General features: G+C 34.9%; 1 protein-coding gene and 1 pseudogene across 1 annotated transcript; both read left to right on the top strand.

The window, feature by feature from the left end:
* The first annotated feature begins 12,508 nt into the window (after positions 1–12,508).
* LOC103546724 (putative taste receptor type 2 member 33) lies at positions 12,509–13,417 on the top strand. Its single transcript, XM_008513551.1, has one exon. It carries the CDS (start codon positions 12,509–12,511, stop codon positions 13,415–13,417), a length of 909 nt encoding a protein of 302 aa, XP_008511773.1.
* A 2,786-nt stretch (positions 13,418–16,203) lies between these two features.
* Positions 16,204–23,648, top strand: LOC103546725 (taste receptor type 2 member 19-like; annotated as a pseudogene).
* Positions 23,649–24,778: the final 1,130 nt, after the last annotated feature.

Here is a 24,778-nt window from a genome sequence, read left to right as displayed (position 1 = left end):
CCTCTCTGGTATCAAACATTCAAAGAATTAATAACTATCCTTCTAAAACTACTCCAAAAAATTGAAGAAGATGGGACACTTCCTAACTCATTTTACAAGGGCAATATCACCCTGATCCTGAAGCCAGAAAGGACAACACAAAGAAGGAAAATTACCGGCCAATATTGCTGATGAACATAGATATGAAAAGCCTGAAGAAAATATTGCCAAACCTAATACAGCAATACATTAAAAGGATCATACACCATGATCAAGTGGGATTTATACCAGGGACACAGGGATGGTTCAACATCCTCAGATCAATGAATGTGATACAGTGCATTACACAATGAAGAATAAAAACCACATGATCATCTCAATAGACACAGAGAAAGAATTTGGCAGTATCTAACATCCATTCATGATAAAAATTCTCAACAAAATGAGTATAGAAGGAAAATACCTCAACATAATAAAAACTGTATCTGACAAACCCACAGCCAATACCATACTCAATGGGAAAAAAAAAAAGAAACCTATCCTTCTTAGAACAGGAACAAGACGGGGGTGCCTGCTCTTGTCATTCTTATTCAATATAGTACTGGCAGTTTTTGCCAGAGTAATTAGGCAATAAAAATAAATAAAGTGAATCCAAATAGGCAATGAAGAAGTGAAACACTCCTTGTTTACAGGTGACATGATTTTATATAGAGAAAACCCTAAAAAATCTATTGGAAAACTATTAGAAATAATCCAAACCTACAGCAAAGTTGCAGGGTATAAAAGCAACTTACATCAATTGGTTACATTTCTGTATTCTAATAACAAACTAACAGGAAGAGAAGTCAAGAATACAACCCCATTTACAATTGCAACAAAAAGAACAAAATTTCCAAGACAAAATTTAACAAAGGAGGTCAAAGACCTATACAATGAAAATTATAAGACATTATTGAAAGAAATTGATGATAACATAAAGAAAGGGTAAAACACCCTGTACACGTGGATTGGAAGAATAAACATAGTTAAAACGTCCATATTACCTAAAGGAATCTACAGAGTCAATGCAATCCCAATCAGAATCCCAATGACATCCTTCATGTAAATAGAACAAAGAAACATAAAATTCATATAGGGTAACAGAAGATCCCGAATAGCTAAAGCAATTCTGAGCAAAAGAAAAAAAGGTGGAGGTATCACTATTCCTGACTTCAAAATATACCAAAAAATTATAGTATGGTCCTGGTACAAAAACAGGCTCAAGATCAAAGGAACAGAATTGAAAGCTCGGAAATAAAACCACACATCCATGGACAGCTAATCTTTGACAAAGGAGCTAAGAACATACAATGCAGAAAGGAAAGTCTCTTCAATAAATGGTGTTGGGAAAACTGGACAGCCACATTCAAAGGAATGAAAATAGACTATCATCTTTCACCATACCCAAAAATTAACTCAAAATGGATTAAATACTTGAAGGCAAGAAGTGAAACTACAAAACTCCTAGAGAAAATATAGTCAGTACACGCTTTGACATTGGTCTTAGAAGGATTTTTTCGAATACCATGTCTACTCAGGCAAGGGAAATGAAAGAAAAAATAAATAAATGGGACTTCATCGGACTAAAGAATTTCTGCAAGGCAAAGGGAACCATGACCAAAACAAAAAGACTACCCACAAACTGGGAGAAAACATTTACAAATCATATATCTGACAAGGAGTTGATCTCCAAAATATATAAAGAACTCATATACTTAACATCAAAAAAACAAACAATCTGATCAAAAATCAGAGGCTATGAACAGACATTTTCCCAAAGATTTGCCAATGACCAACAAGCACATGAAAAAATGTTCAACATCGCTAATCATCAAGGAAACACAAATCAATTCTACAATAACATATCACCTCACACCTATTAGAATAGCTATAAGTACCAAGACAAAAAACAGCAAATGTTGGAGAGGTTGTGGAGAAAAGGGAACCCTCATACACTGCTGGTGGGAATGCAAACTGGTGCAGCCACTATGGAAAACAGTGTGGAGATTTCTCAAAAAGTTAAAAATAGAAATACCATATGATCCAGCTATCCCACTACTGTTTATTTATGCAAAGAATGTGAAATAACAACTCAAAGAGACTTAGGCACGCCTATGTTCATTACAGCATTATTTATAATAGCCAAGATGTGGAAGCAACCCAAGTGCCCATTGACTGTGGAATAGATAAAGAACATTCAGTATAAACAGACAATGGAATACTACTCAGCCAGAAAAAAGACAAAGTTAAACCATTTGCAACAACATGGTTGGACCTTGAGGGTATTATGCTAAGTGAAATAAGCCAGACAGAGAAAGACAAACACTGTATGATTTCACTCATATGTGAAAGATAAATACATGGATAGAGAGAACAGATTAGCAGTTAGCAGAAGGGAAGGGCGTTGGGTGTGGGCATAATGGCCACATTTATATGATGAATGGCAAATAATAGCGTACAAAGGAAATTTCACAATTTTATAAACTATTATGACATTAAAAAAATAAAATAAAGGACATGGGTGGGTCCAACACAAAATTATAATTCACGAAAGTAGCCAGTCCTTATAATGCTTGATGACATAGGAAAGTAAACTTTTCTAATTTACTTATGGTAAAGGAAAACAAAAAAGTTATGCTAGGAAAATAACCTATATTCCTAGAATAGAATCTTTTCTATATGTCTAGAAAGAAATATATACATATTTAAAATTTATAATTTGCAGTGTATTTATAATTTCACAATTTTATAATGAAATCAGATCCATTTTTCATATATGTCAAATGACACCTGAGGATTTAGAAAATCTGTATTGTTTTTTAGGAATTGTCTATCAGCTGTGTAACAGATTACCAAAAATATAGTGGCTTTAACCAACAAACCCATGTATCATCTCATAGTTTTTTGGCTCAGGAGTCTGGGCAAGGTTTGGCTGTGGTCTCTGTTTCAGGATCTCACCTCACTGAAATAAAAGCTTTGCTGATATTGCATTCTATCTACAGGCTTCACTGGAGAAGAATCCACTTCCAAGCTCACTCAAGCTGTTGGCAGAACTCATTTTCTTGCGACTCTCTCTATAGGCATTTCATAGCGTGGCTGCTTACTTCTTCAAGGCCAGCAGGAGTCTGTCTGACTCCGGGGAGGCCCAGCCACTCTTTAAAAAGCTTTTTCTGATCACGACAGGCCCATGAAGGATAATGTACCTCACAATTAATTCAAAATTAATTGATTTTACTTACAAAATCCCCTCATGCTTGTCATATTCAGCAGCCCATAAGTAAGTCCCAGGTCCTGCCCACACTGAAGAACAAAAAATTATACAGGGTGTCAACATCAGGGAGCAGTAATCACAGGGAGCAAAAGTTTCAGTTTTGATGTAGTGCAGTTCATTAATTTTATGAATCATGCTTTTGGTGTTGTATCTAAGAGGTCTAGCTAACGCACGTTTAGAAAATGTTCTGCATTTTCTTCTAAAGTTTGCAGTTGTTCCTCTCCCGTTTAGGTCTATGATCCATTTTGAGTTAATGTTGTGTATGGTATGAAGTAAGGATTTAAATTCGTCTCCATAAATGTGAACATCTAATTGTTCCAACTTCATTTGTTGACAAAAAGATCATTTCCACATTGATTGTCTTGATATCTTTTTTGAAATCAATTGACTGAATAACAATGTTAATCTGGACTCTCAATTGTGTTTCATTGATTTATATGTGTGTCTTCACGAGAGAACCACACTATCCTGATTAATGCAGCCTAGTAGTAAACTTTGATATTAGGAACTGTAATCCTCCAACGTTTTTCCGTTTTTAAGAAATTCTTTTGGCTATTCTGGGGGCTTTGCATTTCTATACACATTTTAGGAATAGTTTTTCACTTTCCTCAAATAGAACCTGCTGGGATTTGACAGGGATCACATTGAATACATCGACCGTCTCTTTATCTGAAGAGACTCTCCTCGTTTCAGAGTTCAGTCCAATTGGTTCTCCTTCCTTGCACAGCTCTCTGATGAATTTAAAATATAATTTTGGAAATTTATTCCCAGTATCATTGTTGTTCTGGGGGTAAATTTACACTTTTAAACCTGCCACGTTGTACTCTTAATTGGGAGTTTTCACAGGTTAACTCTGAAGTATCAAATAGCAAGAATCATACGAATAAGTAACAAGGCTCCATACCTGCTCTGTAGCAGACAGGCGAAAGGGAATGTGCTTTACGCAGACAGTGTCCTCACTCCTCACGAAGACCAGCAGATGCAGACAGCATTATTATCTGCACTTTACTGACAGCTGCACTGAGGCAGAGAGTAGTTTTAAAAGAGAGTTCAAGATCAGTGAGATATGAAACCGAGAATTTGCCTTTTCCATCCTGGCTGTCTGGCTCCAAGATCCTCTGCTGAAAACAGTCATAAATTCCATAAAATTGAAATTGCTTAAAACCAAGGGTAGAGGTTGATTTTAACATCGATTAATCTTCAAAAATAATACATAGTCAAAAATGAATTAAATAGAGAAAAAAACCTGACACTCATGTATAGAAAACTGTGGACTCTGCAATGGAAAATACGTATTCTTTTGAAATGCCAAAGGAATATTTACAAAATCAGAGAATATTTCAACTAAATATTATTTTTAATATTGAATAGACTCAAAGGGAAACTTTTGAAAGACCTAAGCATGAGAGAGAATTATGATAGCTATGAATAATGGATTGAAAAGCCCACATGGGAGAAAAGGGGGATTTAAACCCAGATGACCTCCTGACCCTGATGTTACATTTTGGAAATTATGGAACAATAATTCAATCCATGAGATGTAGGTGTGAATTTGTGTGTGTGTGTGTGTATTTATACACTTATAAACAAGAATTGTATACATAAATATTAGTTTTCAGCATCCAGCATTCACAGTGTATTGGCTTTCCTTGGGTTCCCAAGAAAATCTTGGATGCTTTTGATAGGAAAACCTTGAATTCTTTCTACATTTAATTGGCATTTAAAAAAATAAATAAAAACGTACTGATAGTGATCCTAGCCATGAGCAAGTTCCCTCTAAAAGTTGAGACTTTTCCTATATGTTCTATGTATTGGGTTTTTAAATTTTGGTAGAAAGGTGGAGTGCGAAAGAACAATTTAGATGACTGTGGATTCTATTCTCGTCATAGATATTGACACTTCAATATTGCAGGCATAGTCCATCCCCAAAAAGCCAGACATCAGCAATAGCAACCTTTCTAAACAATGAGTGCACCTCTGTGCATTTGCTCTTAAACTGCTTACCTCATCTCTAAGTTTTTTTTTCTGTGTTTCACAGTGAATTTTAGTCTTGATGTTTTTTTTCCTGAGTTAGTTGGTTTAGGATCCTCTAAAATGGACTCACAATCATTTTCCCAGGTTTCTGCACCCTTCTCTGGTTTTATCTCAAGTGAGAAAATCTACATATACGTCCTTGTACCATGAATAATACTGACAAGCTTTTGCCCTGACAAGCTTTTGCCTTCTCTGTTGTAAGTAGAGGTTCAGGTAAACTGATATTTTGATCCAGGTGACCCAAGTATTAGGGTAAAAAGAAAACTGCAAATCAGGGCAAGTTATTCTTTCTCATGTTTGCATAATAATCAAATTGAATTCAGCCTCTCAGTCATCATCACTCATAGAGTGTTACTGCCTAGAATTAGAGGAAAGGTTTGATGAGAAGAAAAACTGCTATATGTTATTACAAATTTTTTGCCCACAACCTGTCAGAAATATTTTTATACAATGTTATACAATGAAGCATCACATACATGCCACACTTCACGAGATATGGAGCAAAGTGAAGCAAACTCTTAACTGCATCCTTAGAGATTAAGATTTTTTTCTCTTTAGGTATTTCAGTTGAATTGGAAAATACGTTGCTGATGATAGATTTAGGAGAACTCATGTAGGAATTTTGGAATTGGTTGATAGTACCCACAAACTGCCTTTCTTGGTTCAACTATCAGATTTCCTTGAGTGAGTTTATCCTAACAAATTTATCTACAGAATTGATTGTATTGAATACTAAATGTAAAATCTTTTATGATAAAAAAATACTTTACACTATTTTTTGTATCACGTCTATATCCTGATTTTAAGCCAGGAAAAAGGCCCACTGTTTTGCTTTGTACATGGACTATTCATTTGACTCTCTTGTTTGCCATTTTTTTGGTATATCTGTTAGTGAGCACATATTATTACATTTGGTTTGTTCCAATTTTTAATTCCTTCCATCTGCAGGATTCCTTCCTACTCAAATTCTTCAAGTATCTTTTGATATAAAGTTGACAATATCTTACAATTCTTTTCGTCTATATTATCTTCTTGTGATCACATTTTGAATCTTATCATTTGAGGCCTGCTGGGAGTTGAGTATGGCTATAGGTCAAAGAACTAAGAGGAGGTAAGGATATGTCTAGAGAAGGGTCAGCATTCCTCTCCAAGGCAACCACCTCGGAAGGAAGTCATGACAGGTTTTTGAGGCAGGGAAGGCAACCGTCCTCGGTGAGGGGAGGGAGGCTGCTTCATCTGACAAAGGAGAATAAGTAGAATTGAGGGGTTCAAGGTCCCCAAGGTCTGCCAAACATCACAAAATCAGTCAAAGACTTACCCAAAAGAATAAAGGAGAATGAATAGCTAAAGAAAAAACTGAAGGAAAAAAATGTCTAAAGATGCAAAGAATGAGGGCCATATATTGGTAAAACATATTAGAAAAATACAAAAATGGTATCCAGACTAGTCAAAGCCTCAGAAACACGACAGTGTCTTTCATATAGTGTGGGACTGAGCATATAGAGGGATATTTCCTCTTGAGGGGAATTTAACATAAATATGTACATACTTTACATCTATATCTGTGTACACACACATACATATTTGATACATGTACATGCTATCTGTATTTGATATATTTTGGACCCATTTCCAAAAATTTATCACAACAAAATAATTTCAGATGTGCAAAGGGAATTAGTTCTAGAGACATGTATAGCTTACTAACATTAATATAAAAGCCAAAAAGTTTTTAATTCTTAAAAGCAGTATGATGCATCAATATAACAGAATGAGATGTGGTCATTGAAAGAGGTATGGAGCAGTGTTTCCCAAAGTTCTGAAAACCACTGGCTCAGCAGGGTATTATAGTTGTAGCAAGGGAGCAGTTCTCAATATCAAATAATTTTCAGTGATGCTGGGTTCGGGAAAAATAAGCATGACAATAATTTTTTTGAGGAAGATTAACCCTGAGCTAACATCTCCCACCAATCCTCCTCTTTTTTGCTGAGGAAGATTGTCCCTGAGCTAACATCTGTACCCATCTTCCTTTACTTTATATGTAGGGCACCTACCACAACATGGCTTGATAAGCAGTACATAGTTCTGCACCTGGAATCTGAACCGGTGAACCCTGGGCTGCCAAAGCAGAGCATGTGAACTTAACCACTGCGACACGGGGCTGGCCCCTGACAGTCATTTTTTTTAATCACGGGCTCTCTGTATACTCTATTACTATTAAAGAGGGAGTACTGCATGTGGGATTTTCCAAGTTTCTTTCTCTATGAAATCTTATTCTTTTCAGAGAATATCTTTTAATTGTAATGTATTGTGGAATTTAACCTGAGAAACTCTCATATTAATGGACTGCGTATCAGTGAAGAAAATTTCACTTTTTAAAAACGCATGCATGCTCATGTGTTAGTTTGCATGCAACAATAAATACAATGGAAATGTAAGAGTGCTACTCTGAATCAAAAGATGTCATTGAAGGCCTGATCTGTCACCAGTAGCTGCATGGTCTTGAGCAAACTATTTAAATTTGGGGATCTCCAGTTTGCATATTTTCAAAATAGAATATTGTTCTATCTCTACTAAATGATGTTTTTCAGAAGCAAATGTGATGTCAACGATAAAAACACTTGGTAATGTAAGCATGTATCTAGAGAATGTTGATCAGAATTACTGTAATTATCAAACTAAAGATTATTCTGGTAAAAATAGCATATTTCTTTTAAATTTCAACTACTGAGATTCATTTTGGCCATTTTCCCAATTTATGAATTATTTACAGGCACCTAAGATCCTCCAGCCCAGGTAGAGTTAAATTATTGTTGCTTTTTACTTATTTCCTTTTTAGTACTATAGTGAATGATGATGCTAATTGTGATGGTGAAGCTGAATTTCCATCTCTAAATTCAATTTTCTACACCAATTTTAATTCTGCAGATGGCTCTTAGAAGCTCCTATTTGAGGATTTTCATGTTTTCTAAAGTGCATTTTAGAGTAGAGCAGAGGGTGAAACAATGAAAGAGAATCTTTCTCCATTTGCACATAAGCAAACTAAATTCTATTCTTTCACTCCTATTAGAACGTAACAAGTTACAGCAGAGATTACTACAAAAAGGGAAATATCCACATTTGTTGTGAAGGAAATCACAAACTAAGACATTTTATATGAACTGAAATGATTTCCACAATGTTAGCTGAGGACCAGTGTGATAATATAATCTGGTGTTTACTGAAATGGAGTGGAAGCCCCAATAAAAACAAATAAGCACCATCAAAAATACTATTTGCAATCCATCAATTCATCAACAGTGCTATTGGGGATGGTAACTTTTCACCCAGAAGAATTGTCAAGTGCACAGGACAACATGTTTTTGGTTTCTTAATTATGGAATTCATACTTGGTACTTGGGGAAATGGATCTATTGGAATAATGAGCTATATTGTCTGGGTAAGACACAGGAAAAACAGCTTCGTTAGCTTCATCCTACTGAGCTTATCCATAAGCAGAATGTACTGGATCATCATACTGATTGATTCACTTCTGATGGTGCTGTCTGCAGATATACATAGCCTGGCCAATTGGAAAAATTAATATTCTCTTTTATGTAATGATCAACTACTTAAATGTCCGGTTTGAAACCTGCTTCAGCATCTTCTTTTCCCTGAAGATCGCTACTTTTTTTTCCCCATCCTCTTTTTCTTTGATTAAAGTGGAGAACTAACAGATAGTTATTATTATTTTCCTGAGGTCCCTGCTCATTTTTCTTTTCAGCATCATGGTGGTAGTCCACATAATTCCTGATATTCTAGATCTAGAAACAAACAAGACTTGGAAGATTAATACATATCAAACAAAACCCACCATGTTCTCAGTGCTCATCAGTGTTGAGATCACCCTGCCCATAACTCTTCCCACAGCATTGGTTCTTCCATTATTTCTTTCTCTTTGGAGGCATAGCTAGAGGATGGAGTTCAGTATCACAGGGTCCCAAGATCCCAGAAGTGAAGCTCATGGAAAAGCCATGAGAACGGTGAATTCTTTCTTCTTTCTCTTTCTGCTTTATATTGTGTTGATTCTGATAACAGTTACATCCATTATTGTCTCCTAACAAGCTGATATTGACGTTTGGTAAATTAATAGCATCTGCCCATCCTTTAGGCCATTCATTTATCCTAATTTTGAGAAACAGCAAGCTGAAGCAAGCTGCTGTTAGGATTTGGGGGCAGCTGAAGTGCTTTCTAAAAGGAATGAAAGCTTAAACTCCATAAAAAATGATTCTCCAAAAGGAAAAATTAGGAAAATAAGTACACCAACAATGTTTGGAGAGTTTAAAAAAACTATTTCTATATTTTCCCATTGGACTTTCTTATATTTTAAAACATATTTCTGGAATAGAATCTTTTCCATATGTCTCGAAATAAATATATATTTATAATTATATAATTTGCAATGTATTTATAATTTCCCAATGTTACAATGAAATCAGATGCCGTGTTTATATGTTGAATGACACCTGAGGATGTAGACAAACTGTATTGTTCTATGAGAATTATCCATCAGCTGCATAAGATTACCACATATTTAGTGGCTTAAGCCCACAAACACATGTATTATCTAACAGTTTTTTGGGTCAGAAGTCTGAGCAAGGTTTAGCTGTGTTCTCTGTTTCAGGATCTCATCATGTTGAATTAAAAGTTTTGGTGATATTGCATTCTATCTACAGGCTTCACGGGGAAGAATCTACTGCCAAGCTCACTCAAGTTCTTGGCAGAGTTCATTTTCTTGCGGCCCCATCCACAGGCACTTCGTAATGTGGCTGCTTACTCTTTCAAGGCCAACAAGAATCTCTCTCGCTCAGGGGAGGCCCAGCCACACTGTTAAAAGCTTCTACCTGATTACATCAGCTCCTTGAAGGATAGTATCTCTTTCAATCAGTTAAAAATCTATTGATTTTACCTGCAAAATCCCTTCATGGTTGCCGTATTCTTGAAGCCAGAAGTAAGTCACAGGTCCTGCCCACACTGAAGGGCAGGGAATTATACAGGTGTGAACATCATGGACCAGCAATCAGAGGGAGCTAAAGTTTCAGTTTTGATACAGTCCAATTTATTAGTTTATTAATTTTATGAATCATGCTTTTGGTATTGAATCTAAGAGGTCTAGCTAATGCGAGTTTAGAAAATGTTCTGCTGCATTTTCTTCTAAAGTTTGTAGTTGTTCCTCTCCCGTTTAGGTCTATGATCCATTTTGAGTTAATTTTGCGTATGGTATGAAATAAAGATTTAAATTCATCTTCATAAATGTGAATATCTAATTGTTCCAACTTCATTTGTTGACAAAAAGATCATTTCCACCTTGATTGTCTTGATATCTTTTTTGAAATCAATTGACTGTGAATAAAAATGTTAATCTGGACTCTCAGTTGTGTTTCATTGATTTATACATGTGTCTTCATGAGAGAACCACACTATCCCGATTATGGCAGCCTAGTAGTAAACTTTGATATTAGGAACTGTAATCCTCCAATGTATTTTTCTGTTTTTAAGAAATTCTTTTGGCTATTCTGAGTCCTTGGCATTTCCATACATATTTTAGGAATAGCTTTTCACTTTCCTCAGATAGAACCTGCTGGGAATAGACAGGGATCACACTGCTTATATCGACCATCTCTTTATGTGAAGACTCTCTTCATTTCAGATTTCAGTGCACTTGGTCCTCCTTCCTTGCACAGCTCTCTGATGAACTTAAAATATATTTTTGGAATTTCATTCCCTGTATCAGTGTTGTTCTGGGGGGAAATCTATTATTTTTCAACCTGCTACATTGTACTCCTAGGTGGGACTCCTCAAAGGCTAACTCTGAAGTATCAAATACCACAGAATAAGTAACAAGCCTCCATGCCTGCTCTGTAGCAGACAGGGGAAAGGGAACATGCTTTACACAGACAGGATGCTCACGCCTCAAAAAGCCCACTGGGTGAGGATCCCCCTGTTATCTGTATTTTACTGATGATTATGCTGAGGCAGAGAGTAGTTTTAAAACAGAGTCCAAGATCAGAGACGTAGGAAGTTGAGAATTTGGGTTTTCCATCCTGGCAGTCCGGGTCCAAGATCCTCTGCTAGAAACAACTGTGAGTGCTTTAAAAATGGAAATTGCATAAAACCCAAGGGTAGAGGTTGATTTTAACATCTATCAATGTTAAAAAATAATAAATAGTCAAAAATGAATTAAACAGAAAAAAACCCTGGTATTTATATATGGAAAACTCTGGGTTCTGCAATGGAAAACACATATACTTTTCAAATGCCAAAGGAATATTTATAAAATCCCTGAACATTTCAATTAAATATTAATATTTAACAGACTCAGAAACTTTATCTATACGTGTTTTATAGCTATGAATAATGGTTTGAAAGCCTGCTGCATGGGAGAAAAGGAGGATTTAAGGCTAGAGGACCTCCTAACCCTGATTTTACATTTCATATTGTAGAACAATAATTCCATCCATGAGAAATAGATGTGAATGTGTGTGTGTGTTTATGAGCTTGTAAACAATAAATTTATACATAGTTTTCAGCAACTAGTATTTAGGGTGTATTGGCTTTCCTGGGGTTCCCAAGAATATATGAATGCCTTTGATGGGAAAGCTTGAATTCTTTCCAGAAATATGTCATTAAAAAAATAAATAAACACATAATGATAATGATCCTACTTATAAGCAAGCTCCATCAAAAAGTTTAGACATTCACTGTATGTTTTATGTATTGGATTTCTAAATTTTACTAACAAATAATGTTGTTGAACACGAATTGTGGAGAGGTTCAACAAGGAAAAAATTGCAAAACGAGATGTCCTTATTTGCATGCTAGCAAATGAGAATTCATCTTTCACTTCAAAATCAGTTATGAAATAATCCAGCCCACGGCAAGGACACACCGTGTATAAATAGGAGACAATTTCTGCTTTTTGGGAGTAACAATGTTTTTCATAAAGACAGTATTGAGCTCTTCCATCTGCATAGTCTGGTGTTTTCCTGCTTGACATCGATCATGGAATTTAAAGAACTTTAAAACAGGGAAAACATGGAAACAAGAACTTTACTCTACATTCCAGCTGCACATAGAAGTTAAGCTCAGAACATTAAAGGAATCACGACCAGGGATATTAAACTTCTTCTTTTTTTTTTTCTAGACATGGTAAATTTACTACCAAGCATTTTTTCTGTCTTAATAACGACGGAATTTATTCTGGGAAATTTTGCCAATGGCATCATAGCACTGGTGAATTGCATTGACTGGGTCAAGAGACATAAGATGTCCTCAGCTGATCAAATTCTCACTGCTCTGGCGGTCTCCAGAATTGTTTTGCTCTGGGTACTATTAATGAATTGGTATACAGTTGTGCTCCATCCGGGTTTATATAGTTTGGAAGTAAGAATTTTTGTTCGTATTGCCTTGACAGTAAGCAACCATTTTAACATCTGGTTTGCTGCTAGCCTCAGCATATTTTATTTGCTCAAGGTAGCTAATTTCTCTAGCTTTATATTTCTTTACCTAAAGCGGAGAGTTAAAAGTGTACTTCTCATAATACTGTTGGGGACTCTGGTCTTTTTGGTTCCTCATCTTGCAATTCTATGCATATATGAGAATATTCAGACTAATGAGTATGAAAGAAACATCACTCAGAAGACCAAATTGAGGGACATTTTTCACTTCTCATATATGAGTCTATTCATGCTAGTAAACTTCGCACCATTTTCTATGTCGCTGACATCTTTTCTGCTGTTAATCATTTCCCTGTGGAATCATCTCAAGAAGATGCAGCTCAGTGGCAAAGGATCCCAAGATATCAGCACCAAGGTCCACATAAGAGCCATGCAAACTGTGGTCTCCTTTCTCTTCTTGTATGTCAGTTACTTCCTAGCTCTGGTTACTTTAGTTGAGAGTTATAATAGGCTGCATAATACACTGCTTGTCATGCTTTCTGAGGCTCTTGCAATGCTCTATCCTTTAAGCCACTCATTTATCCTGATTTGGGGAAACAAGAAGCTAAGACAGGCCTTGAAAACCATAAGAAAGATGATAAGATTCCCATACCATTAGCCAATTCTTTCTGAGGTAAGCAATCTAATTTTATAAAATGTTGTAAGAAATTCCTCAATATTAGGAACCAATGTGGGTTTCACATAGATATTTTTGTTGTCATCATTCAATGGTAAAATTTGTGATCTATATTTATGCGTTTTTAATAACTGACAACTTACCTCAGGTAATCATTGTTATTTTCCATTGTATTTAGGACCAAACACATGTATTGCACAGTGTATTTAGATTTATTGTTTGAACTTCCAATCTTTTGGATGGTAATGATATTCAATTATAAATAGCACATTGAGGATACATGTTTGGGAAAGAAATATTCCACCATGAATTATTTCTTCATGGTTAATAGAGAGCAACTAGAAGTGTTGTTAGGAAAAGATGCACAAAATAAAATTTCAGATTGACAAGCATATTTAGAATACATTTTATATATGTGTACAAAAAATGGTACTGAAGAATATTAGCTCCAATAGAAGTAGATGAGAATCTTAGAAAAAAATCGAGTTATACAATAGGGTCAAGAGGAAAGAAAAATTATCATGACCTGTTTTCAGTGCTACTATGTTTCCATAAGCAGTTGGGAAAGTCATTTCCTACAGTTTTTGAATTAAGGAGATCTTTTCTGAAGTTGAAATCTGATGTCAAATTATTCAGTTTCCCCCTAAACCACCTTTGGGCCTCTGAATTGCCAATCATCTTCTCTATCTTGCTACCTAAAAATTCTTTTCAAACTTCAGATAAGAGCACTCAAATCTTCCTTATCTTAAAAATATGTTCACTACAAAAATAGTAAGAAATTATGGTACATAATTCAATGACCATTCTACATATACTAAAATAGTATCTATGATGTCTGTGCAATAATTATAGGGAATATCTTCAAGATCTGTTTTCTATAATTTTATGGAAAATGGTGAAAAAATGTGTTAATATATTATTCATAGAAAGTTCTATTATAAGAAAGAAACATATAACCTTAACAACTGAATTTACATGTCTATATTGATTCTTAGTATTATGAAATTTCGACAATATTATGTAAATCTTAAGATAAATCATTTCCACATCCTATTCATTCATCTGTTTTTAGTCATCTATGTGCCCCAGTAGAATATAAGCAGCATAATGCAAGGATCTCATCTCTCTTGTTTTCTGCTGACTCCCCACGACATATAAGCCAGCCCATGGAGTAGTTAGTCCAAATGATATTCTGATGAGTAAATAAACATATGAATAAACCATATTAGGACTGGAAAACTAATGAAAATGAAACCCCTCACAAAATCTGCAGGTTGCATGGATTCCCGGGTTTGGTTTCTTCACCATTCAAATGCCTCTAAACAAATCCACGTACTCACACTCCCAATTTCTGCATTAGACCAGGGAAAGAAAATGTCACAAATAGGCTCCACAACATAGAGTGACTCAAACACAAAGTACATTTAATATTGCTCTTTTAGCAGTACTGCTGTGTCTGAGAAGCCTTCTGTTTACAGTTATCCAGGGAATCAGGCTGATCAAAAGTATGCCATCTTTAACAGGTGGCTTCCAAGATTACCTTGGAGTCATCTCCATTCCAGACAGCCAGGAGGAGAAAGGTGTCTGTAGGAGTGTGCATGGGGAGAGGTTTTGGTGCTGGCCTGTAAATGATACACATAATTTTTCACTCATATAGTGTTGTTCAGATTTCAGTCACGTTGTCACAACCATCTGTAAGGGAGGTTGGGAAATAAAGTCACTCTCCAGCCGAGAAAGAAGAGGAGAACATGGAATTTAGGACATGGAAGTTTAGGGCACTTTGTAATAATTCAGTTGAAATATCCAATAAGTTATTGTAAAACAAAATAAGTTTCTCCATTTAGGAGCACGGTGTAGCTTGTTTATATCACTTTGATAATTTGTAATATCCTTACATCAATCTTGAATATCAGTTCTTTTTTGTATTTCCTCATGATTTCTAAAGAATTTAAGTTCAAACTAAATGTTCCTATCTTCATAAAACCATAATTGATTCTGCTCTGTAGCATTTGTAGCTTCCTTGTGTATATTCCCAGTATATTTGTTTATAACATTTGACTTAGCTCTCACAAGGTTATGTAATAATTATTTGTAGTTATTTCTTCTGGGACTTGGAAGTGTTCTTTGAACTGGAAATAATTGCATTAAGTTATCACTGTAAATCATATTGAATCAACAAAAATACTTGATAGGTAGAAGGATCTTATTGATGAGTAACAAATAATGACAGAAATATTAAAATTTAAGATATATTTTAATTAGCTATACATTAATTTTACATTAAAATTTTTTCTAGCAATTTCTATTCAAAATCTAAAGTATTTGTGTTCAAACTTATGGCTCAGGGGAAATGAAAGTACAAATTAGTAGAAAATAATCTCTCATATTTTCACGTTTGCACAACTGACTTCGTCATTTTAGTATTAGCACAAACGGAAATTTGTAGCTGGTGCCAAGGATAAGTGGACGTGATTAGCATTTACTCTGGAAAGTATATAGTAGATGACTTGAACTACTAAGAAAGGTATTCGTGAAGCTCTGTATCTCTTAATAGAACTGTTTGATTTCTCTCTGGAATTACAAACTAAAGTGAATGAACTATTCTTTCATGAAGACCTCTGAAACGGTATTACATAGCAGAATTTTGGCTATATGTTCTGGAATTATGATGAAAACATTTATAAAAGCATCATAAATGGGTGTCAATCTGCAACTGTTTAACTCTAAAGCTGTCAGTGAGGCACAACATTAGAAATATTTTCATAGAAATGTCGATTGTAATGAGGGCTTCCTTTCTGCTCATGGCAACAGGAGAACTCATCTTAGGAATGCTGGGAAATGGGTTCATTGGGCTGGTAACCCGCATCAAATGGATCAAGAATGGGAAGAGCTCATCAGCTGATTTCATCCTACCAGCTTGGCTATGGCCAGAGTCATCCAACAGTAGGTAACACTATTTGGTTCATTGAATGTGGAGCTATCTCCACATCTGTATGCCACCAGGAAACTAGCAAAAGCAGTTACTATCCTTTGAGCACTAACTGATCACTTAACTACCTGGTTTACAACCTGCCTAAGCATCTTCTGCTTCCTTAAGATCGCCAATTTCTCCCACTTCTTTTTCATCTGGCTGAAGTGGAGAGAGAATAGAATGGTTCTTGTGCTTTTCCTGGGGTCTTTCTTCTGATTGTCTGTTAACCTTTTAATGCAGGATGCTCTTAGTGAGTTGTGGATGAATATCCATAGAGGACGTGAAAGAAACATGACTTTGCATTAAGTGAAAATAAAATTTTCTATCTTAAATGCCTTCTTCTTCTTACTTGACCTATATCATCCCCTTTCTTCTGTTCCTGACCTCTTTGTTCCTTTGTTTCTGTCCGTGATGAGACACACCGAGAATTTGTACCTAAACCTGATGGATATAAGGGACTCCAGCACAGAGGTCCATAAAAGGACCGTGAAAATGGTGACAACCTTCTTCCTCCTCTTCATCATTTACTTTATTTCCACTCTAAGAAAAAGTTAGATCTTCCTTAAGGTACAGAGGTTTCAGGTTATGATGTTTGTTATGGTGATTTCAACAATCTTTCCTTCAGGCTACACATTAATTATAAATTTGGGAAATAGCAATCTAAGAAAAATCATCTGAGATTACTGTAAATTCTCTGTGAGAGAAGCAAAAGTTTTATCATCATAGGCAGGATTTAAAAGAACTTCCTATATTCAATGGGAAAATACATTAATAGAAGACTATGTAGGTTCGATTTCAACATTTCTTTCTCCTTGTAGGTGTTTTAGGCAGCACAGAAATTTCCCTTACAAGTGCTTTTACCTAAACATATTTTCTCAAAGTGATCTGACTTAGTGTCAGATATAAGGAAATGTCTCTGCTATGGTAACATTTGTTGATAACAAAAGATTATTTGAGACAAAGAAGATTGTAAAAATGTATAATAAAATATTAATAATTGTCTAAGTAATATACAATGCAATATGAGTGAATGTACATGAAATCAGAGTCATAGAAAGGGAAAAGAGTAATGTAATTTTTTCAAATCAAATATAGTTTTAAAATTAGAATAGAAAAAAGATTATGAAATGTTGTGAAATGTAAGTATAATAATACTTTATTTAAATATAAAAGTATAGGTAATAATCTGATGTTGCAAATTTTGGAAAGGATCTGAGACAATGGGAATTTTCATGGAACTGTAAATTGGTAAAACAACTTTGTGCAACAGTATAGCATTGCGTAATTAAGGTGAAGATGTATATCCTAAGAGAAATTAATTGCACTTCTATTTTTATATACTAAAAATCTTTGGTACATGTGCACCAGGATATATATGTAAAAGTGCGTATATCACTATTTTTCTTAATAGCTGAAATTGAGAAGTCATACAAATGTTCATCAGTGATAAAATGGATAAATAAATTATAGTATACTCATACAATAGAATTATGCACAATAATGAAAATGAAAAAATTAGATCTATGAATTTTTTATTTCTTTGTTAGAGAAAAAAGTCATAGACATAGAAAAGTAATTTGTAAAACTAAATGTATGCTCAATGCACTGTTTGGATATGTTTGTGTATATGTAGCCCTTCTTTGACTGTTGTAATAAAATAACTCAGATTTATTCATAGCAAGTGGGAATGCAAATAAGTAGGGTGGAGAATTTTGCATGCTAATCATGCTGTTAAAATATGAAAGAAAAATGATATGCTGTATTATTACGTAGAAGATATGCACATGTGTATATGAAATTTCAATAAAAGCAAAGAACTATTTGTTTAAGGTCAGTTCTGTCATAATTTTTAGAATGCAATAAAGGAAAAAAATAGTATGTACATCATCAGAAATACGTTGGTTTTAAGTTACTCTTGATGAAGTAGTCAGTGAAATTATTCTTTCAAGTTAGCCCTGATGCTGAGAACGATGTATTTATCATAAGACCATGGAGGAGATTCGGAGTGTTCTCCTGTCATAGTGAACTCTGCCACCTAGAAACTGGATAAAGACACATTCATCAATTAGAGTTCTCCCATTTAGCTGCCACCGTCATGATCATGATCATCATCATTATGTATCATATTTAAGGGTTAATATTTGAAACGTTTACATACATATGTTGGACAATGTCTAAGTAATCTCCTAAAGGTCATTGTGGGTAACTTACCTTAGTAAATAGTAAAGGTCAAGCCAAATTGAATATATTTAGAAATTGAACGTTCTTTAGTTTAAGTGTATTACTTGAGCAAATTATTAACAGGTGATCTTAAAACCACAGAATTAAGGCACAGAGCCCTTTTGCTAACATTGGAAGTAGAATAAAAAGACTACTGAAAAATTGAGTCATGGAATAGGATTGTGTCCCTGTGATGTTGTATTACATTTTTCTCATTTGAGTGGCATTTAGTGATCAAGTTCTGCTCCTTGTCTTTCACCATAATGCAAGCCTGTGGTGATGATCCAGAATAGATAAGCTACCATGAAAGGAAATCCATTACCAGTTCCTTTCAACTCGGTGGAGGATGACTAGATGATGATTTTATCTATTCTGCAACCAAAGTTTGGGAAAAGAAATGAATTGTTAGCATTTTCTTGTTAACAATCTTAAAAATAAAAAATACTTAAGAGCTTGATATTATGTCTGTTCTATTCAGTTTCCCCATAGGAGATGATTTATAGAAGAAGAGCAAGAGTCTGTTCTTATCACTGAAACAGTAAGACTGAGAAAATGAATAATCAAGATTAAGAATTCAATATGCATAAGTAACAAACAATTATACACAGTGGAAGAAAGAATTAGTGAATTGGAAGATAACTACACAGAGTAAAACATAAAGAGACAAAGAAACGGAAAATACAGGGTAGAGCGTAAGAGACACGAATGTTACAGTTGGAAAGTCTGACACACTTCTGAAATTCTGGAAGATAGAAGAGAGAAAATGAAGTGGAATGATATTGCTGAGATTTTTTCCAAAAGTGATAAAACATTTCAATTCATTGATTTGAGATAATAAGATAATGAGATAAGATAGCAAAAAATTTAACTTACAAACACTACAGGGAACTAAAGACCAAGAGACAATCTTAGAAATAGCCAAAGAAAAAGAATAAATGATATAAAAAGGAACAAGTATTTGAAAGATTTTTAAATAAGCTTGGTATGTATCTGGGAGACAGTTATAGTTCGGTTGATTGTCAATTTAGGTTGGATCTTGCTTGGGAAAACTGAATTCCAGGATCTCTCACTCTCCTCCTAGGACCAGTGTACTAGCCTGGGCATGTTCTCATGGTAATTGAAGAAGAGCAACACTGAGCCAGCCTCAACGTGGACGTCATTTCAAACCTGTTTGTGTCACATCTGCTAATTCCCAATTCATCAAAGCAAGTTGACATGATTAAGCTCAGAGCCAAGGCTCAAGGCGGTTATCCTGCCCACAGTAGAGGATATTACAAAATTACTTTCTAAAAGCTGTAGCTACAGTGAGGGTTAAAGAATTTCAGGAAAATGAAGCAATCTATCCGACTTTACACTCTTGGTTAAATTATTCAGGTTGTTCCCATATATAAAATATGCTCATTCCTATCTGAACATCTCCCAAAGTCTCATTTGTTTACAGAGATAGGCTTGAATTCCAGGATCTTATGATCCATATTTGGTTTGGTTTGTCTCCTCTTCATTTGTTAATTAAGCAATTAAAAAGACAAGTTATCTGCCTGGCAAAGATGTAGCACACAGGGTTGAAACAGGACAGGATAACCATAACAAATAGTCCCATTCAAAGAGGCAAATAAAAGAAACATACAGCAATTCTGGCTCATAGCAATTTTGATATAATGTGGAGAAAATATTTTCATGATCCTCCACTTTCTTTTTTTTTTTAATTTATTTATTTTAATTTTTTTCCAGCTTTATTGAGATAAAATTGGCAAAAATATGGTAATACATTTAAAGTGATTTTTTGATATATGTATACATTATGCAAGAATTTGCACAATCAACTTAACACATCCATCACCTCACATGGTTACTTTTTTTTATGAAAAAGCTTAAGATTTACTTTCTTAGCAAAAACAATTATACAATGTAGTATTATCAACCATGATTACCATACTATGCATTAGATCCTCAGAATTTGTTCATCTGATAACTGAAAGTTTCTACCCCTTTAGTTTACCGCCCCCCCTTCCCCTACCCTCAGCTCCTGGGAACCACTTTTCTACTCTGTTTCTATAAGTTTACTCTGTCTTTCTCTTTTTGTTTTTTTAGCTTCCACGTATAAGTGATACCATGCATTATCTGTCATCTCTGTCTGGCTTATTCAGCTTAGCATAAGACCACCAAGATCCATCCATATTGTCACAAATGGCGGGATCTCCTTCTCTTTTAAGATTGAATAACATTTCAGCATATATATCTAAATACATATGTATATATATGTATATGTATATATAGCACATTTTCTTTTCCATTCATCGATAAACAGGCATTTTGGTTATTTCCATACCTTGGCCATTGTGAATAATGCTGCAACAAACATAGGAGTACAGATTTTTCTCCCAGATAATCATTTTGTTTCCATTAGGTATATACACAGACATGAGATTGCTGGGTCATATGGTAGTTGATTTTTAATTTCTTGAGGAATCTCCATACTGTTTTCCATAGTGGCTAGAGCAGTTTACATTCCTACCTAGTGTACAAGAGTTCGCTTTTCTCCACATCCTTGCCAGAACTTATCTCTTATCATTTTGATGATAGCCATTCTAACAGGTGTGAAGTGATATCTCACTGTTCTTTTGATTTTCATTTCCCTGATGATTAGTGACATTGATCACCTTTTCGTGGAACCATTGGCCATTTCTATATCTTCTTTGGGAAAATGTGCTTGGTTCTTTGACCATTTTTAAATTGGATTGTTTGGTTTTTTGCTGCTGATTTGTATCAGTGCCTTGTATATTATGGATATTAATCCTTTATTGGATTTGTGATTTCTCCCATTTCATAAGTTGTCTTGTCACTTTGATGATGGTTTCCTTTGCTGTGCAGAAGCTTTTTAGTTTGAGGTAGTCTCACTTACTTATATTTGCTTTTGTTTCCTTTGTTTGCATAAAATCCAAAAAGTCATTGCCAACACTCAAGTCAAGGAGCCTGACACTGTTTTTTTCTAGGAGTTTTATAGTTCCAGGTTTATGTTCAATCTTTAATTCATTTTGAGTTAAGTTTTGTGTGTGATGTTAGATAGGAGACCAACTTCATTCTTTTGCATGTGGATGTCCTGTTCTCCCACACCTTTTATTAAACCTTTCCCCATTGAATATTCTTGGTGCCATTGTCCAAAATTAATTCACCATGTATGCGTGGATTTGTTTCTGTGGTCACTGCTCTATTCCATTGATCTATGCATCTGTTTTTATGCCAATATCATACTATTTTGATTACTATAACTTGTAACACAGTTTGAAATTGGAAAGAGTGATGCCTCCAGCTTCGTTCTTCTTTCTAAAGATTGTTCCACTTAGCTCTGTGACCAATTTTGAGTTAATTTTGTGTATGATATGAAGGAAGGATCTATAATCATCTTTATAAATGTGAACATGTAATTGTTCCAACTTCATTTGTTGGAACAAAGGTCATTTCCCCATTGAGTGCTTTGGTAACTTTTTAGAAATCATGGCCATGAAAGTAAACGTTAATCTGGAAATTTGAAAGAAATAAGAACTTTACTGAACATTCCAGCTACACACAGAAGTTAAGTTCAGAATATTAAATGAATCACGACAAGTAATATTAGACTTAGCTTTTTTGTCTTTATACACGTGGCAACTTTACCACCAAGCATTTTTTTCTGTCCTAATAACGACAGAATTTATTCTGGGAAATTTTGTCAAGGCTTCATAGCACTGGTGAACTGCATTGACTGGGTCAAGAGACAAAAGATGTCCTCAGCTGATCAAATATTCACACTCTGGTGGTCTCCAGAATTGGTTTGCTCTGGGTACTATCAATCACTTGGTATACAACTGTGCTCCTTCAAGTTTTATATAGTTTAGAAGTAAAAATTATTGCTTGTATTGACTGGACAGTGAGCAACCATTTTGATGTCTGGCTTGCTACTAGTCCCAGCATACATTTTTTTTTTTTTTTAAAGATTTTATTTTTTTCCTTTTTCTCCCCAAAGCTCCCCCGGTACATAGTTGTATATTCTTAGTTGTGGGTCCGTGAGGTGTGGTATGTGGGATGCCGCCTCAGCGTGGCTCAATGAATGGTGCCACGTCCGCGCCCAGGATTCGAACTGACGAAACACTGGGCCGCCTGCAGCGCAGCGCGCGAACTTAACCACTCTGCCACGGGGCCGGCCCCAGTCCCAGCATACATTTTTGTTCAAGATAGATAATTTCTCTAGCTTTGTATTTCTTTACCTAAAGTAGAGAGTTAAAAGTGTACTTCTCGTTATGTTGTTAGGGACTTTGGTCTTTTTGGTTCCTCATCTTGCAGTGCTATGCATGGATAATAATATGCAGACTAATGAGCATGAAGGAAACATCACTCAGAAGGCCAAATTGAGGGACATTTTATACCTTCCAAATGTCACTCTATTCACACTAATACACTTCATACCCTTTACTATGTCCCTGACATCTTTTCTGCTGTTAATCATTTCCCTGTGGAAACATCTCAAGAACATGCAGCTCAATGGCAAAAGATTCCAAGATCCCAGCACCAAGGTCCACATAAGAGCCATGTAAACTGTGCTCTCCTTTCTCTTTCTATATGCTGGTTACTTCCTGATTCTAGTTATCTCTTTTTTTTTTTTTAATATTTCATTTTTCCTTTTTATCCCCAAAGTGCCCCTGGTACATAGTTGTATATTTTCAGTTGTGGGTCCTTCTGGTTGTGGCATGTGGGACGTTGCCTCAGCATGGCCTGACGAGCAGTGCCATGTCCGCGGCCAGGATCTGAACCGGTGAAACTCTGGCCCACAAAAGTGGAGCACGCGAATTTGTCCACTCAACCATGGGGCCGGCCCCCTCAGTTTGGAATTTTCATAGTCTGCAGAACAAACTGGTTTTCATGCTTTGCCAGGCCCTTGGAATGTTGTATCATTTAAGCCAGTCATTTATCCTGATTTGGGGAAACAAGAAGCTAAGAGAGGCCTTGAAAATTATAAGAAAGATGATAAGATTACCAGACCACTAACCAATTTTTTTTAGGGAAGCAATCTAATGTTACAAAGTATCATAAGAAATTCCTCAGGATTAGGAAGCAATGTCTATTTTACATAGATATTGTAAGTTATCATCTTTCAATGGAAGAATTTATGAGCTATATTTATGCACTTTTGAGAGCAGACAACTTATCTCAGGAAATCATTTCTATTTTCATTGTAATTAGGACAAAACATACGTACAACAGTGTGTTTAGATTTCATTGCTCGAACCTCCAGTTGTTTGGATGGTAATGATTTTCAGTTCTAAATTACACATTGAGTATGTATGTTTGAGATAGAAATTATTCCATCATGAAATTCTTACTTCATGGTTAATACAGAGCAATCAGAACTGCTGTTAGGAAACGATGCACACAATAAAATTTGAGTGAAAAACATTTAGAATAAATTTTATATATGTGTGCAATAAACAGTACTGAAGAAAATTAGATTTAATACAAGTAGAAGAAAAGCTCAGTAAAAATCAAGTTGTACAACAGGGAAGAGGGAGAAAAAAAAATGATCATGACCTGTTTTCTATTGCGCAATGTTTTCATATGCACTTAGGAAAGTCATTTCTTACAAGGTTTTGAGTTAAGAATATCTTTTTTGAAGTGGATCTGAGATCAAATTATCAGTTTTCTCCAAAACCGCCTTTGGGCGTCTTAATTGCCAATCATCTCCTCCATCTTGCTACATAAAAATTATTTTTAAACATCAGATAAGAACACTCAAATCTTCCCTATCTTAAAAATATGTTCACAAAAAATATGTCACAATATGTATATAATTCAGTGACCTTTCTGCATATATCAAAATGGAATATATTATATCTATGTAACAATTATATCAACTATCTTGAAGATCTATTTTATCATAATCTTGTGGAAAATGATGAAATAGAAAGCGTGTTAACATATTTTTGATAGCAAGTTATAAGAAAGAAATGTATAACCTGTTCAACAACGGAATTTACATGTCTATATTAATTCTTAGTTGTATGAAATTTTAACATTATATAAACCTTGAGATACATCATTTCCACAGCTGATTTATTCATTTGTTTTTAGAAATCTCTCTGCCCCAGTAGAATATAATCAGGATAACGTGAGGATCTTGT

Source organism: Equus przewalskii, chromosome 5, assembly GCF_037783145.1.
Source record: "Equus przewalskii isolate Varuska chromosome 5, EquPr2, whole genome shotgun sequence".
Classification (NCBI taxonomy): domain Eukaryota; kingdom Metazoa; phylum Chordata; class Mammalia; order Perissodactyla; family Equidae; genus Equus; species Equus przewalskii.
The sequence above is the reverse complement of the archived record's forward strand: the minus strand, read 5'-3'. Positions and strand labels throughout refer to the sequence as shown.